Raw genomic sequence first — 17,153 nt, forward strand, 5'->3', positions numbered from 1 at the left:
TTATATCTTCCAAGATTCTTCGGAGTTTTCTTTTCAGTGTATACATCCTCCCTTCCTGCAATTGGCCCTGCGGGCTATGCTCCTCTTCTTCTTGTCCAATCGCTTGGCTTATGCTAATTTTTTCCCAGGCCTTCCAGGCCCTGGCCATTGATGTTTGGATAACGTTGACTTGATGACTTTGCATAATTTACGCTGCAACCGAAGCCTCAGCCGCAGACGCAGCCGCTTTTCGGCTGCTTTGGGTTAATTTTTCACTCAACCACGTTTACCATTTTAATGTGTTAATATTCATGGAGAAACAGCACCAGTCGCCGCACAAAACAACACCAACAATAACAATAACAATCTTAGCCGCTTGTGACTGGTGACGTTTCAATTTCGTCGTTGCGTGATCTTTGGCCGGGCGATTTTTCAAACTGCCCCCGAACCGGCGGGTATTTATCAACAGCTCCACCGAAGGCATTTGTCATCCTACTCATTTTACAGTGCGGTTCATCAATGTCATGCACGGCAGCGGTCAAAATGATAATGCCCAATGTGACGTCATTGCAGAAACATACACAAGTATTTTGCAAGTATTTATTTTTGCATAAAGTAATTGATATTCATAAGACGGTTGTACTAAATTTGTTTGTTTTATTTTTTAGGTTTAAATAGCTTTAGGATAAGTCTTAACAAAATTCTTAAAAAAGATGTCAAGTTTTTATTTTTTGGCTTAAAACTCTTTATGGATATTAGTGAAGCAGTCTTAATCACTAGCCATTTGGTGGTTTTTGTGCCCTTTTCACATTTTAACAGCCTTTTAATTAATCGCCCGAGTTGAACAAATTCTTAATGAGTCTTTAATTAATCGCCAAAGCGAAATGTTCGACGCTCTCTAAACACGAAAATATTTACATTTTATTGTGACTTGATTTCGGTTATGGCCCCTATGCCTCTTCCCCTCTCGCTCCCACTCGCTCTGTCTCCCTCTCGCCAGGTGAGGCTCCACCCCTGAGGTGTTCGAAACAAGTTTTGACGCTTCCAAAAATTAGTTTTTTTTTCTCTCGTATTATTAATACGAAATGCCACAACAAGCCCAACAAATGTCTTTAAGTTATGCGTGTGCGCTTCATTAGTTAGTCTAGCGGTATTTGTGAGCTAATGGGGGAGGGGAGCGTAAAAGGGGCCTCCAGGGGGGCGTTACTAGAAAACGTTTCAATATTAATATTAAGCCATCGTTATGGTGAGCGATGATCAGCCATTCGTTTGTTCATTTGTCCGTTCGGTGGTCAAGTGCAACGGGGCGTATACTCACTGTGGGCTTTCAATTGGCTCAATTGCCAGCGCCCACTCATCGGCAGATTGGGTCTTCTAGTTGCTTCTTTTTGTTTCTTATTTTGGCCACCACAGCCATCTTCGATTTGCGAGAGCCAGGGCCTGCAGCTAAAAACTGGATTGCGTCTGGGTCTGAATGATTCCACACCACACCGCCAACAACACCACCACCACCACCAGTTTTTCCAGGCTGTCGTTTGCGTTTAATTTATGCACTTCAAGGTGTTTGCCTCTTTACGCTTATTGGCAGCTCACTTCCTCGTTTTCTTAGCCATTCGGGCTGTGAGTAATTGGATTGTGGGGAAAATTTCATTCATATTTGCATTTGCCGGTTAATTGTTTACATTTTGCCGAGCAAGCTAAGGGTGTGGCTCTTATACGATCCATTATGCTACCACCTGCGGGTAAATATAGATCTATGGCAGAGTTATTGAACTGGCATTAATCAGCGGGAAGACATTAAAATAAAAATTGTGAAAGCTGTTTCTTGTAATTCAAGAGGAAATGGTATATGTACAAATAAAGCAATGAGGAAAGCCATAAAAAAAGCTATACAAAATCTATTATTTTGTATGTAATTATTTCTTGTGTTTGTGATTATGTGATGAAAGTTTAAAATAAGTGTTTGCTTTATATTGCATTTTATTCGAAAGAGAGTACGAGTCTTAATAGAGTTATCTCTAATAATTTATAAAATACTATACCACAGAAGCCTCTGATCCTCTGGTGGAGTGGCAAGCTTAACAAAATCCGTTGCAGCCACCACATGTGTCCCATTGTGATCACTTTTGACCAGGTCGAGTCAAGCCAGAGCGGAAGCGTGAAATCCACAAAAACCATGCACCAGTAATAATACAGATACACAGATTCAATAACAAATACAAATCTGTATTGCCTTTGCCTGGTCCATTCGGCTATAAATTTTATGCATTTTGCGCATAGTTTGCCATTTTGCCACTTTAACATTATTGTTATGATGATAAGCGAGCCACAGCCATCGGAGGCATGGGGCAGCAACAGGGAGAGATCGTTCCAGGTCCAGGTCCAATGCCCAATGCCCAAGACTCCTTTCCATCCACAGTTCCACCTCTTTTCATGTCCAAATGTCCAACTGTCTGGCCATAACGCATCCTGCCTTTCGCACTGAAAAACAAGAATTTCTTTTGAAAAATTTAAAATAGCTTGGTTTTCAAACAAATATCTGAAGGTACTATGTCTGGTAATTGATTTTAAAATTAAAACTTCTTTTTTGTAAATCAATCTATGAGATTTCTATGATTATAAAGTAAACTATTTCATCACAATACCTTTTTATCAAAGTTCTTATCCTTATTGAAGACTTTTTCTCTGTGCATCCCAACACAGTCGGGTGTTTGCTGATCGCCAATACGATCTCCGGCTTGTTTGGCTTACCTTCGTATTTAAAACCATTTCGTTTTCTGGGGGCCAAAGTGTGAATATAATTTAAGGTGTACGAGACGCAGGCAGCCAGCCCATCTGTGCGCTCGATTTTCAATATCGCTTCTTGTCCCTGCTGCAGAACGATTATTTATTGTGCTTGATTGGTTTTCAAGTGATCATAAAGTAAGTGATCGTTGCCCGGCCAATTGTGGCGCTGTCCGTTGGCATTGAGATGGCCTGACTCTGGCGTTAATATGTAGATTTGGAGGCGTAGATTTATGACCAGCGGGATCCTGCAATGGGGAGTTCTATGCTCCGCCCGCCCCCGGAGTGGGCGGACGGTGTAATGAATCGGGGATGGCTTCATATTCGTCTCTCCCCGCATTCCTCGGGTCATTCCGGGCACATCCTGGTCGAACTCCCACAAACGGCCTCCAACATTTAACATTTAATTGACATTGATGATTGCCGCATCGGACAACGAGGAGAACACGTTCACCGCTCCAGGTAGCCGTCAGGTTAGTGGTCGGTGTGCCTGGCATACCAAAGTCAAGTGGCCGGACCACGGAATTATTAATTTTCATATCGGAGCAGAGCTATTCGCATGTGTCAGCTGTGCTCGCCATCAACCAGCAGACATGAAGAAGACGTACGAAATAAATTCTGTGGCACTTGCAGACAGCCAGCAGACAAGGCCATGGGTGTTCACAGCGGTGGGCAAATTGCTAGTACATACTACACTAGGATGTTAAACTTCGAAATTAAATCTAATAAATATGAGAAATTACAGAGAATCAGATTCGTGTTACAAAAATTAAAGGTCAAAAGATGAAGTTGCCTTTATACTTGTACTCTGTCAAGATTGGGGGAGCTCTTGCGTTTGTAGGCGCAATCATTCACACTTTTTCTATGGGTCTCAAAATGTTAAATGTCTAAAATCAACGCCAAGTCTTTGGGCATTCAGTTGGCTTTGTTTTCCGCTCAGCTTGGCTTTCTTCGAGCTGTTTTGTGCCTCGGCTGGCTGTGTGTTTTGTTTTCGCTTCTTTAAATGAACGTTATTAAGGAGATGCTTATCGCCGAGTGATTTATTCATTAAAAAAACATTTATTAGCCAGAAACAAGCTGGCTAGAAAAGTGTGTGAACGTGTGTGTGGGTATGTGCGTGCCAACCACACACCCCAAGCTCGAATTCACATTTACCTTTACATTCGTCCATATGGCTTGGCCCGCTTTTGGACGCCTCGTTTGTGCGGCATTAAAATGCAAAAGCGTGTTTGTTCCTGGAAAACTGCAAACCCCTCCGTCCCTCACATTTTCTTTATAAGAATTGCGGGTGTGGACTTCGCCGCCAGCTGCTGAGGCATGCGGCTTTGTTTTATGAACTTGCATATTTCCACAATTTTCCTCTACATGTGTGTTTGTGAGTGCGTGCGTTTTAATCACTTAATTAGGGAGCCACTTAATTGACTGCAACCTATGGCGAATTATTCAAGCAATCGATGTGCAATGTGCGATGTGCGAGTGTTGCAGGAAATGGGTCTCTGGTGGCCAAGTTCGTGTCTTAAGTCTTTTGTTTTGCGGTGGCGGGAAAGGCAAATCAGAAAGAGGAATTAGAAGACTTGCTTGGTTTTTATTAAGATTTTAAATTAACTTAAGTAGGCATAAATAAATATTAATTATTAAAAAATAAATTAATAGATTTAATAGGTTAATAGATTTGCATCTTAAAAAGCTACGAATTTATTTTCTTCAGTTTATAGTTTTTCTTAGACGTTCAACTGGTTTTTATTGCCCACCCTTGCTATTGCCCAGTTTTTAACACAAGTGGAGCCATTGATTAGCCCCATTGCCTTTCCTCTGCAAACCTGTTGATGAGCCAAACCTGATGGCATTGCCCGATTTCCCCAGTTATGATTACATGTCTCCAGTTGCCATTTAGCGAGGGACACACCCCTGCGCTATTTGATTTCAATGGGATACAGCAATCACACACTGCACACATTTCAATTAGCATTTGGCTAAACATAACGTAAACATTCTTGGCCGCTTCGCTGATGTTGACCATTTCCAGTCAATGAAGCCAATAAAATGGCACAAACTGCGTTGCAATCGCCGCCGGAGATAGTAACATAAATACTTGTTAGCCGCCATAGAAAGCCAGTTGGTTAATCACTCTGTCCCGAGACCCACTCCTATTATAGCCTCATCAAACTGAGAAACTTGGCGCGGTGGCTTCTTCTGCGTTTCTGTGTCATAAGGAAGCGTCTAAATGATTCATAATTTATGCCTTGGGTCTGGTCGTTGCCTGATTCCAGTGCCATTTCTATTCGTGTGCCTATTCCCATTTCCATTTCTATTCCTATTCCCAATCCCATTCAATGCTTTCGTTACTTAATTTTTCCAGCTTTACGCTTTAGCTTGTGCCTTGGCTTGTTGGCCAGGCTCACTCCTTGGGCTTCCCCTTCCTTCTGACCCCACGTAATTGTAATGTATTTTGGGACTGCAGTGAGCGGAAAAGCTTTATCCTATTGAAGGTATTTGGTAGTTTCCTTTCCAGTAGAACTCTTGTTTTTTTCTCTCAGTATAAAGTGCGTGGCAGTTGTGGCTGTCGTTCGTCTGCCTCGTTGATAGTTGAAAAAATTACTTACAAATTACATGCGTAGCTTATGCCCCCGTGCCGCCTTCAGCTTGTTGGCTTAATGTGCTTTCTGCACTGGGCGGTGGTCGTTGGGGCAGGCTGCCGGGTATTAGTGTTGTGTGTCTCGTGGCCGTCTCTTAAATTACGTTTTCTAATTGAATTCTGAACACTGCAGAGGCAGGTGACACTCCGCCGAGGTCGTTGGCAATACCCTATCACCGGAATATACATATGTACTTATCTGCATGCACCTGGAAAAACTTCATCATCCATTTCCCAGAACTTGGCTCTGGTTAATTTCCCATCGTTAATATTGCCCAAGTGTCGAGAAGTACCGGGCTCATTTGCATATAAATATTGTTGTAATTACGCCTGGTAAATAATGCAATTTTGCCATTTTTATAGGCCATGCCGGTGTTAAATTAAAATTATTATAATTGAGTTAACCCAAAAGGGGGCGAATCGTCAAAGGGTTTAGTGGAATTTCGCATGGCTTAAAATGCAGCACGAAACATGGCCATAAAGTGTAGCTGCGTTTAGCTTAAACAAGTCGACAATTTAAAAAGCCAATTTGCGCATAATACGCCGAACGTGAGCAAAAACCTAAAACAGAACTCAACTGCACACACAACACACTCGCAGAATAAAAAGCTAAGGCAGGTAGCGTGCTGTGCAAATTTCTACGCAAATGACCATTAATGCAAATGTTGTTTGCTCATTAAAGAAACATTGCCCGCCCACCCATTTGACCCAAATACGTTTGCAATTCGAATGGTAGGTTCTCTTTTCATGCACTTAAATATCGACCTTACAATCTCCAGAAGTTTCCATCTTTGCGTTCTAGTATTGGAAAGTCTCTTTAGGAATGCAAAAAAAAAACTTTGTTGTCATATTAAAGTTTCAACAATCTACTGATCGTAAAATCGATAGATTTTGATATCCATTTCGATAGAAAAAGTTTTTGAATAGAAGAATTCGGCTCAAAATGTTTCGTTTTTTATTTTTGGCAAATGGCATCGACATCGTGCGATTGTATGTTTTAAAGTTTTTAAATTATTTTATATTTTTCAATGTATAAAAATAAAGTTGTTAGGCTAAAATACTTAAAATATGGATAACTGTAAAGAAAGGCTTTTAATGATTACTTAAAAGCCATTTAAAATAATACCCATTTTTACCAAACTTCAAAACAATCTAGAAGCGCCGTTACCCAACACCAAAAGCTAGTTACTCATCTAGCACTTTCCAGCACTAACCGATATCCAAAAATTGATCGATCTTCTTCTTCTAGTACGTACGCAGTGGTATAGCGTCCGTAAATTTTCTACTTAAATTGAAGTTTTCTCAGCTACAAAAAACAAAATCGTTTGCCAAAAATGCGTCCTCGCAAAACGACAAAGCCAGTATTTGAAGTTGGAGATTTCGTGTTTGCGAAACTGCGTGGATATCGTGCCTGGCCAGCACGCATCCTTCAGCGATATTCGACTGGCAATTATAATGTGTTTTTCTATGGAACTTGCAACTACGCCCGGGTTCCACGCAAACAAGTCTTCGATTTCGAGAGCAGCCTGAACCGACTGGGCGCAGTGCCAGCTAAGCATGTGGGCAGTAACGCCTCCTTTCGGGGTGCTATGCGCCACGCCCGGAACGCGTTTTCCAACCCGTCGAAGGATTTCGGATTTTCTCAGCTTCAGGCCGTTTTGGAAGGCGACTGTGTAAACGCCGAGGACTTGCCCATGGAGTACGAGGTGGTCACTGACTCGGCAGCCATTGTTCTCAAGGGAGACTCTCAAACCAAGCGCAAATCCATTGATTTGCCTATCGAGTCCGAGGTGGAGAATGAGCCGGACACCGAAGCCGAGATCTTGACTATCAAGGAGGAGGAGGAGAATGATCCGATTGACATTTTGGGAACGGAGGACACTGATTCGGAAACGGTAAAATTTTTGTTATAAAATAACTAATATAGACTCAAATTTTTTCTTATTGCCCAGGATTCCTATAAGAGTTCGGAGAAGGTAAATGAGCCGGAAGTAAGTTCAACTTCCGTTGATAAGGACTCTAATGATAAATTGGACTTCGAGAAAATCAAAGAAGAGGTGCTGAACAACTTGTTCAAGGAAAACGGGGACGCCGCAGAATAATGGAACATTTTTTTTGAAAATTTTGACAAGATTGAATGTCCAAACACTAATTTAAGTATATTAATATTTTTTTTAGAGGCATAAGCAAAAAGTTTAACAATTTAACATTTAACAAAGGAAAATATAGTTTCTTAATTTTCGTCAAATAATTAAAATTTCTTTGGAAATTGTTCTTGGTAAAGCTAGGATAAGTAATTTAATTTCAGGATGCTTCTTGATTTGGTTGAAGCCGAAACGAATTTCAGGAATTGACGGCCCATTAAGGTGGCCCGGGCATGCCGGCAACCGTAATGGTCTCTGCGTGATCTTCCACTGCTGACCTCCACACATCATCCATCCCGGGCGCTAATCGAAGCTCGTCTTGGGGCACGTTTCCGCATTAAATGCTGCACCATCAGCACCAAAATCCAACATGCCGGCCACCGCCAGGATGAGCCTCCCCAGGGGCAGTTGCTGGATAGTTTAGCTAAATGCCGTCGTAAAAGAACGTCGGCCGTTAAACCAACAAGCCGGGAAGCAGAGTCAACAACCAAGATTTCCCACCCTACTTTCGGCAGATTTAATTGGACAATGCAACAGCAGCCTCAAAGGAAAGGAGGAGCATTTGGTGGCTGCTGTACTGGTGAGTACTGGCCGGGATGCGGATGCTTCGATTAACAAATTATCGCCACCGCAGCAAATTAATCGCTACAGCCGCCTGGCATCTGTAAAAAGGCCAAGTATCCGTATCTGGGTTAACAAGAGGGACGACCGATGACCGCAAATCAGATTCACTAAGCCGGCAATGAGATTTTCCGACCGCATCAATTTGCTTTAATGCCGGGAATGCTTTTTGCCATCCTCCAGCAGATTGTAGCAGCTGCCAATGCGAACGGCAGGATTTGGATCTCAGGTTGGTGATGTACTGGAGAAAAATGGGGAAATGTAAGTTCTTCCAACTCACTTTATTTGTAAGCTTTAATCATACAGATACGAGAACTGGGTCAAACCCAGCAAGACAAATTCATAAAAATTACACCATGACTCATTTTTTTTGAGTGTGTTTGGAGATGCTGTTTCAAGACCCGTTGGAGGCTACAGCATCCTTCGGTTACTTGACAGCTGCCTGCCGGGGGTTAACTGTTGTCCTGTGTTGTTTTGCGGTCAAGGGCCAGATTGTTAAGGAGTTCAGTATCCAGAATATGCATATGGAATATGCACACACACCTACCCTCCCACCCGGCAAGACATATCTCATCCTGCCGATCCCTAGCCTGGGCCGTAAAATGTCAAATTAATGTTACAACATGTCCAACAACTTTTGATGGCCTTTGACAATGCTGAGTGGAAATTCCTGCAGGTGACGCAATTTCCCTGTAATTTGTTTGGCCGCACGTACTTGGAGGCCTGACATGGGGCATTGTCAGCTCGTTTGTGCCTGCCCAGCATAAACAAAAACCGATCTGCTCCAAACCGATCCGAAAACGCGCCCAGGGACCTGCAGCCCTATTGGAGTGTGGTTAGTCGGTTATTGGCCGGTGGTTGGTAGTTGGCTGTTGGCCGTTGGTTGTTGCTCTTGCTGTTTACTGGAAAGGTGTCAATGTGTGGGCATGTCGCACACGTGTGCTCGAATCGCCTCCTGCCCTGGGGCCATAAATTCACTTAGTTTATTTTCTGCCGCTGCTTCTGTGTCCCCACCAACACCAATTGCTACCACTTGGCAGACAATCGGACTCCCAGACACCAGGCGCTGGGGTCGGGGCTCAGTTCGCCGGAAATTTGTGAAGGAAATCAAATTAAAATTTCGCTAATTTATCAGCAGCACCAAAATCGTGAGTCCACCGGCCGCCAGGTTAAAGTGTTTCCGTTTCAGTGTTGCTCGGCTAGTTTCTAGCTAATTGGAATTAATTAAATTTAATCCCCTAAGAGTAGGTATTTTACTATAGAAAGATCCCTTTCAGGTACTTGCAATTATATAAAAATATAATTATCCAATAATCTGTGTAGCAAAAAACTTAAGCAAATAAATGAGATATTCTCAGCACTGTCATTTTTAAGGGGGAAAAAATTAATGCCATAAGGAAAGCACTATGAATGGCAGGGTTTTGAAGGAAATGGAGGGGGATATGTGCAAAATTTTTGCATTTTATCGAAACGACTTCATCAGCTCGGCCGGCCAGGCAGTCTGGTCTGTTTTGGCCTGCTGGTCCCGATCCGAGGTTCGAAACAAAGGCATTCTAATTAAAATTCCCAAGTGTCAGAAATTTTATTTATTCCTTTGGTCGACTAAGTGCATCAATCAAATTTTTGCACAACCGGCAATTAATTTTTTTTGCGAGGAGGAAGAAGGGTGGGTATTTTTTGGCAGCTCCGTTAAAATCAAATTGCCTCATCGTTAACACCCGAAAGTCGATTGGATTCTGAAATTGGGACGGGACTGGAATTGGTTGCTTTGGTTAATCGATGACTGATGGTTGAAACCCAAATCCTACAGTGGCCGGAACGGAAGGGGGATGATGGGTTTATGGACGGGAATCAATAGGAAAAAGATTTCGGTTTGGTGACTCCGGGCTATTGAAACCCTAACCTTTTGTTGGAATAGTGTTCACTCTCTATTAAAACGATTATGATAGGGCAATCAACCCCTGTGTTCTAGACTCCTTCCTCCTTGTTGGGCATTCAGTGAGCACATGTTATTATTTGTTTTTGATGAAGTGGTTGATTACAGTGGCCAACCCTCCTTGCTCATTTTGGGACGACAACGAGCCCCGCCCGTCAAAGAAACTCAAATCCCCGAATGGGGTAAAGTCATCAATTTCGAATTCGAATTTATATGGCCCGAGTGGGTCAGCAGGTGAAAATCGAGGTGGGTCGCCGCGATGCCTCCCACATAGACGCATAAATAGCTGATGTCAAACATTTGGTAATACACGGCAAATACGCTCCAAGTATGTCAGACGTATCAACGCATTCAATATGCAAAGCATCAAAGCATTTTTATTTGCCGCAGTGGGTGGCATTCTCATTGGGAACAGCAAACGGCCGTACTAATGGAAACTTACGTGGCTTTTTAATTGATTTGTGCCAAAAGTTTTATTGGTTTTTAAAGCCCGGCCGAAACAAATGGCTGCGATTGTTTGGGGCCAGGCCGAGACCCAAAACGGCGAACGCAATCGGAGACGACCCCCCGCCTGAGGAGCGCGCCTAATTATGGAATGCCAGAAATGGCAAATTAGCATAAAATTTAGCAACATTAAAAATTATACTTTATTATGCTCGAATACCTGGCGGGTGTGTGTGCTCCTTTTTATTGTTGCTCTGTGACTAAATTGATTAATGAGCCATTTTAATAGTTGCGTCTGCCTATGGAGATATTTTTATGACACTTCAAAAATTATGACGGGCATTTTTTCCGTTTTTCAATTTTGGACAATTTGGTCTTTCGGTCATTGGCGGGGTGTTGGGGCTTTTGAATATACCGTTGGACACATGTTGCACAATTTGCTTGTTTTTATTCTTTTTGGGGTTCACAGTGAAAGTGCTGAGAGGGTGGGGAGGGTATGTTGGCCAGGTCATTAAATTGTGGCCATAAAAATAAATTCGGGGCTGGGCGGATTAAGCGAGTTATGGCGTGGTGTTAAGGTGTTGGCGGCACATTTCTTTCACGGAATATTGAGTGGGGGTATTTTTTAAGGTTTTTTTTTTTTGGCAATTTTAATGGGCCCCTCATTAAATGCAAAATTTGATTTATCTGGTTTTGGCCATTCAGATGCTAATGACGGCAATAGAATGGCCAGTTATTGTCCGGTACGATTTTTGACGGTTATTCCCAGCAGTTAGGGTTTTATTTTTGTGATTAAGTCGTGACATGGATTCTTTATTTCACATTTATTATAAGTGGATTTTTTATTATTTAAAGGTAACAACTTCCTTCATTATTATATTTATCGAAAACAAACTTTAATATACAAAATGAAATCTGGACTTTTCCTATCAAATTATTCGAATAAAGCCTTGAATAAATATTACTTCGTTTTTAGTTTCAACAACATCATAAAATAGTTGAAATCTCTCTTAATTTCTTTGTTATTTTTTGTTATGTCTTGTGACGATTTGTTGTTAACCAATCAAAAGTCGATTAAAGGTAGCAACAGTGATTACTTTTATTTTTACAATAATTTGGAGACCCACATGGCGCTGATAAGAGATTCCGTTCGAACAGAGGCTTTCCGGGATGCCATCTTCGAAAACAGGGAGCTCTTCAAGGGGAAAATAGTGCTGGATGTGGGGTGTGGTACAGCAATCCTCTCCCTCTTTGCCGCAGAGGCTGGAGCTAGCAAGGTTATAGCCGTGGAGAACACCGACATAGCAGATCTTGCCTTGGAAATCGTGAAGGACAACGAAAAGGAGCATGTAATCAAGGTGGTAAAGGGCTTGGTGGAGCAACTACAGCTTCCCGACGACATTCAGAAGGTGGACATAATAATTTCTGAGTGGATGGGGTAAGTTTGAGAGTTTCTAAAAGAATATTTAATCAAAAAAGGTGTTTTTTAGGAACGCTCTGTATATGGAGGGCATGCTGAACTCTGTGCTTTTTGCCAGGGATAAGTGGCTCGTACCCGGCGGCCTGATCCTTCCTAGCGTGGCCAATCTATGGATGATTGGTGCCACAGACCCTCACCACACGGCCAACCTGAACTTCTGGCGCGACGTCGAAGGCATCGACATGAGCTGCTTAAGGAAGCCGGTCTCCCAAGCGCCCACTGTGGACTGCATTCCTATCCAGCAGCTGGTCACGGACGAATGCTGGATCCACTCCACCCAATTAGACAGTGTCCGGAATGAGCCAGTGGTCTTTCGCTCCAGCTTCGTGCTGACAGTCCAGCGCTCTGGTGTGATCAATGTCCTGGTTTTGTACTTCGACGTGGGATTCTTCTACGGGAATAGCCAGACCCCTGTGACCCTGTGCACGTCTCCACGCTCGCCCTGTACGCACTGGGAGCAGACCCTGCTCCACCTGGACGAGCCTCTATTTGTCAAGGTCAATGATCGGGTGCGTGGCATCCTGGCCATGATGCCTAGTGCTGCAGACGGTCGCTGCATGAACTTTGAGCTGAGCATTAGCTTCCGGGGAGATCGCACCCGTGTGGAGAGCTTCAAGAGCTTCACCTCGGTCTGATTTTGAGTGGGAATTAGTGCCTTTGTCATCCAAAGGCTTACGCATAAAAAAATAAAGTGACTCGATATGATACCTGCCATAAAAGGGGTCATTAAACAAGGTCCGAGGGTGGGTTGGGTTCTTACAGAGATGAGCAATCAATCGGTTCGGGGACTTAGAAAGCGGACAGCCGAATTGTTAACGACTTTCTTAACAAATTAATTTCAAAGCTCCACTCGCCTCGGGAATGTGAAAATGTGTCTCCCCGCCTCTAATTAATTGATGGTCCCGTCGCATAAATTTGTGAAAGCCAACGCCAGTGGGGCCTTCACAATGAACGCCTTTTATGCGTTTATAACTCTATTTACTATTTTAGCCATTCGGGGCTTTGTCTCGAGAACCGAGAGCCTGGGGATGTTCCCAAAAAAAATTTCTTGTCAGATCGTTTTGTGTTTGTGCATGGCGGGGCATTGTTAATGGCAGTTCTTAAAAGGCCATAAAGTTGCTTTATGCGCCCATGAAATTAATATGCACACCATTATTGGACATGATTATAAAATATTGGTTATCTAGCGTGCACAAAAGCGCCACAAATGAGCCCAGCGATCTTTGATTTTCGGTCAACACTTGTTCGCATCCCTCACCTGGGCAGGTGAGCTGTGAGATCCCAGCTCCACTCCCCGCTGAGCGCATTAACAAAGTCCCAAACACTCGCAGTACTCTACGACCCTCGGAGGCAGCGTAGGCCCAACAAACATTTCAATTTGTTTATGCCCGTGCCACGGTGCCCGTTCCTTGGTCGAGTTTTCTTTGGAGATATCAAATTGCGGGCATTTGTCACTAGGAGCGGGACACTGCGCCCCAAGTCACCTATAAATTAAAGACTTGTTAGACAGTCTGAGTCCTCTTTTGTCCTTTACTTGGCTCCGCTGATAAGCAGGTCCAAGCCCACAATTGCCCCATAACTAATTGTTGTCACCCGATAGTCGATAACATTAGAAAACTGTCAGAGGAGCGATTATCTCTGTAATTAGAGATTTATCAGCACTGACTAGAAATGACATTTCAAGTTCTCAACCTTTTCAACCTCTGCAACAAATCACGGTCAAATTTGGCGAAAAAATATAACAAACAATATTAAAAATGGATTTGGACCCTGATCTTATTTGGCAGATGGGCGATAGTATGCTGATGGACCTGAATACCACCAATGCCTATAATCGTCTTTTGAATCGTTGCAAGAAAATCTTCAAAGATAAGGTAGGCTTTCTTCAAAAGTTAGTTGATTGGGTCTCTAAGTGAAAACAAATTGGAACAGATTGTCATGGACGTGGGCTGTCGGAGTGGATTGCTGAGCATGATGAGCGTGGATGCTGGAGCTTTTAAGGTCATAGCTGTGGGAAGTCATGAAAGTGCCATGTGTGTGAAGGATGTCTTGGCAGCGAAGGACAATGGCGAGAAGTTGGACGTATTCGAGTTTGTCGAGGGCGACATTGATGCGATCCGGCTGCCGGGTGGCTTGAAAAAGGTGGATATCATAGTGTCGGAGTGGCTGGGGTAAATAGCACCATTGAATTCATGATAATTTCTGTGCAATATCGTTCTTTACTTTTCAGTCACTCCATATTTGTCGAATCACTCTTCAATGAAGTTATCTATGCCCGGACTGTCTATCTAAGAAAGGGCGGACTTATCATTCCCAATAAAGTGGTCCTAATGGCCAGTGGAATGGAATACTGTTTTAGGCCCGAAAACGATGCGGAACCAGTAACCGTAGTCGACGACTACGTGAGCGGTGACCGGATATGTACAGACCAAGCTTTCATTAAGGAGGTTGATCTTAACAATGCCAATATAGATGACGATACCTTCAGGGCTAAGTTCCAGCTGAAAGGCTTGAAGAAGTGCCGACTGGGAGCGGTGGTTCTCCACATGGAAGTGGGTTTTACTCGTCCGGATGGTCGGACGAAAGCTATCTTCTCCACAAGCCCAGATTTTCCTCCCACCTATTTGAGGCAAACCGTCCTATTCGTAGACGGAGTGGTAGAGGTGGACTCGGAAGAGATCTTAGATGGAACATTTGGCATGTATCGAAACGAAAGGGAAGCTCGTAAGGTTCAGTATTCCCTTACCTTTCCGAAGTACGATGGAGAATCTTCATCTGATTCCGATTCTGATGAATCGATGAAGTCTGAGGAATCGATGAAGCCTGATACTACGGAATCGTCAGACCCAGACGTGCAGATTGGAAATGGGTCTTCGGATGAGACTAAGGAGTCTGAGGAGGACGCTGCGAATGGAACTGAAATTGCAACTGAGAATGGGTCTGAGTATCAGCCTAAGGATCAGGCTGAGCCTCAACCTGATTTTCAGCCTGAGTATCAACCTGAATATCATCCTGAGTATCAGCCTGAGTATCAAACTGAGAATCATCCTAAGTATCAACCTAAGTATCTACCTGAGTATTGTCCTGAGTATCTGCTTGAGTATCATACTGAGTATAAATCTAAGAATGAGTCTAAAAATATGATTCAGGATATGGAGCAGCCCAACACTGAGCCGAAATTCACTTCTATGGATAATCTTGTCCCTCAACAGATGCCTCTGGAGGAGTTTAAGGCCCTGTTTAAGGCTCCTGGTTTCTACGTAGAACGCGATCCAAGTGAATTCCTTTAAAAATGTTAATGTGTGATGTATTCATGGCAACTAAAACGAGAGAATACGGTATGAAGATCGTTGGCCGATTAAAATTTATGGCTGTGCTGCATCAATTAGGGCGGCTGCTACCCAAAGACAATGGGATCGGGGATCCGGATTCTGGGATTCTGGATGTATTTTTGTGTTGGCCTCCTTTAAGTTTGGCTTTGGCATGACCTGATCGGTGTTTAGCTTTGACGTTGCTACAACGATTTAAAATGATGTCGCGCATAATTCACCCATCGAGAATCGAGCTTGGATAGGGGTTCATCGAGGTTGGAGGATCGTCGATCTTCGAACGTCTTGCCAGACTGTGCGTCGTGATTTGGCTCTGGGGTTCGTTTTGCTGGCCTCGTTTTGCAGTAAGAGGTCTTTTGTTCTGATCTCATAGCCGATCGCTGATCGTTGATCGAACTTGGTTAGCTGAACGAAAGGAATCCGTCTGAGATTCTCGTTTCTGCCCAGATCCATTCGGGATGCTTAAGTGACATTTCGTCTCTTGGTTAAGCACTAAGAAAAAAATATACTTTTTCTTTTTCTAAAGTCATTAAAGTCTACTATATGAAGTCTTCAAGTATCCTTGAGAGGCAAGCCGCAGGTGAATATTAAATAATTTTGATACAGTTCGTCGCTGACTAAAAATAGGGAGATTTTTTTCTGTGTATCCTTGGTTTTGGCTCAGAAGCTGGAGCTTGAGGGTCCGTGATGGATTAGCATCGTTTTGCCGTGAGGATAATGTGTCGTCTGCAATGATTTTGGTTGACATGCGCGGTGTTTTTTTTGCCTTTCTCGGTTTTTGGCTTTTTCTGTTGCGGAGCTTGTGTCTTTTCAGCTTGGGACCGTTTCTCGGAAATAATTATGCTACTTTTGCGCAAGAATAACAGCATTTTTGTACAAATTGTATAAAAATTTAAATTGCCCGTAACTCTGATAGGATTTTCGGTTTTTGTGTGTTTCCTGCAAAATTGCTTAATAATGAAATGCCAATGGATTAAGCGCAATTTGTGCGGTATGTCCCCTGATTGTCCGCTGGATCTTTATCTTTATCTTGATTTTTTGTCCCGATGCTTGGATGGGGGTCTCTGGAAGCAGGAATCCTCACCAGCCTCCACCATCATTCGCCTTAACACGTTCGATTTGCTGGCTTTATTTTACACCTAACGAGACCGGCAAAAAATAACACTCTTTCTCACGTCAGACCTTCTTGCTTTTATTGTTTTATTTTTTTTTGCCAGGCCTTGCAGCGTTTTCATTAAATTCGCTTAATAGCGCAATATAATTTAAACAAGTAGTAACATAAAATAAAACTCACAGCCACGCACTGAAAGGCATAAAGATGAAGCAAATTACTCTGGACCGAAGAAAAGCAGACCAGAACAGAATTCGAACTTCTGGACTGCATATTCCTTGGGACTGGAGGAGGGGTTTATGGATGGGGCATTTCCAGGGTCCAAGGGGGCTAAAGGGGCTGCAGGGAAAGGCCCAGCCTGGCCCGGCCCGGCCAGAGAGGTCTCAGTTGCCAGTTATGGCGCATGGGCGAGACCTCTTCGTTGGCCAGCAATGGCAATAAGTTCGCTTAACGAGGGTTTAATTTATGATTTGTTATGTTTCCGGTTCATGTTCTTGTTGCCCGCAAAATTATTGGCCATAAAGCCAAGGTGTGGATTATAGTGGCTGGCCAGCAGTGGTAGCTAGGCCAAGATCCCATGTAGGGAGATCTGAGAAAATGCTCTATTCTTCGTGGAAAACCTCAAACTAGGTCACATATTTAAAGTGAAATGAATGAACTTCACTTATTAATTCAACAATTTAATCCCTA

General features: G+C 43.1%; 4 protein-coding genes across 5 annotated transcripts; 3 read left to right on the top strand and 1 right to left on the bottom strand.

Moving 5' to 3' along the window:
- Nucleotides 1-6,550: 6,550 nt before the first annotated feature.
- On the top strand, nt 6,551-7,613 carry LOC108130976 (hepatoma-derived growth factor). 2 transcript variants are annotated; one of them, XM_070281422.1, is made up of 3 exons: nt 6,551-6,646; nt 6,705-7,293; nt 7,351-7,613. In XM_070281422.1, exons 2-3 carry the CDS (start codon nt 6,733-6,735, stop codon nt 7,498-7,500), a joined length of 711 nt encoding a protein of 236 aa, XP_070137523.1. In that variant the 5' UTR covers nt 6,551-6,646; nt 6,705-6,732; the 3' UTR covers nt 7,501-7,613. The 2 variants fall into 2 exon arrangements, with proteins under 2 accessions (XP_070137523.1, XP_017105156.2); XM_017249667.3 differs by having other exon boundaries at nt 6,612-7,293.
- Nucleotides 7,614-8,574: 961 nt separating this feature from the next.
- LOC108130948 (uncharacterized) lies at nt 8,575-8,967 on the bottom strand. The gene is given in 2 exon segments (XM_017249634.3): nt 8,575-8,656; nt 8,741-8,967. Coding segments are annotated over 2 exon segments (270 nt in total). The 5' UTR covers nt 8,929-8,967.
- Nucleotides 8,968-11,465: 2,498 nt separating this feature from the next.
- Art6 (Arginine methyltransferase 6) lies at nt 11,466-12,730 on the top strand. The gene is made up of 2 exons (XM_017249658.3): nt 11,466-11,981; nt 12,034-12,730. The coding sequence occupies exons 1-2, from the start codon at nt 11,578-11,580 to the stop codon at nt 12,656-12,658; spliced, it is 1,029 nt and encodes a 342-aa protein (XP_017105147.2). The 5' UTR covers nt 11,466-11,577; the 3' UTR covers nt 12,659-12,730.
- A 901-nt stretch (nt 12,731-13,631) lies between these two features.
- On the top strand, nt 13,632-15,378 carry Art9 (Arginine methyltransferase 9). Its single transcript, XM_043212446.2, has 3 exons — nt 13,632-13,897; nt 13,956-14,194; nt 14,254-15,378. The coding sequence occupies exons 1-3, from the start codon at nt 13,781-13,783 to the stop codon at nt 15,311-15,313; spliced, it is 1,416 nt and encodes a 471-aa protein (XP_043068381.1). The 5' UTR covers nt 13,632-13,780; the 3' UTR covers nt 15,314-15,378.
- Nucleotides 15,379-17,153: the final 1,775 nt, after the last annotated feature.

The sequence above is a fragment of the Drosophila bipectinata genome, chromosome 3R (genome assembly GCF_030179905.1).
Source record: "Drosophila bipectinata strain 14024-0381.07 chromosome 3R, DbipHiC1v2, whole genome shotgun sequence".
In the NCBI taxonomy this organism is placed as follows: Eukaryota; Metazoa; Arthropoda; class Insecta; order Diptera; family Drosophilidae; genus Drosophila; species Drosophila bipectinata.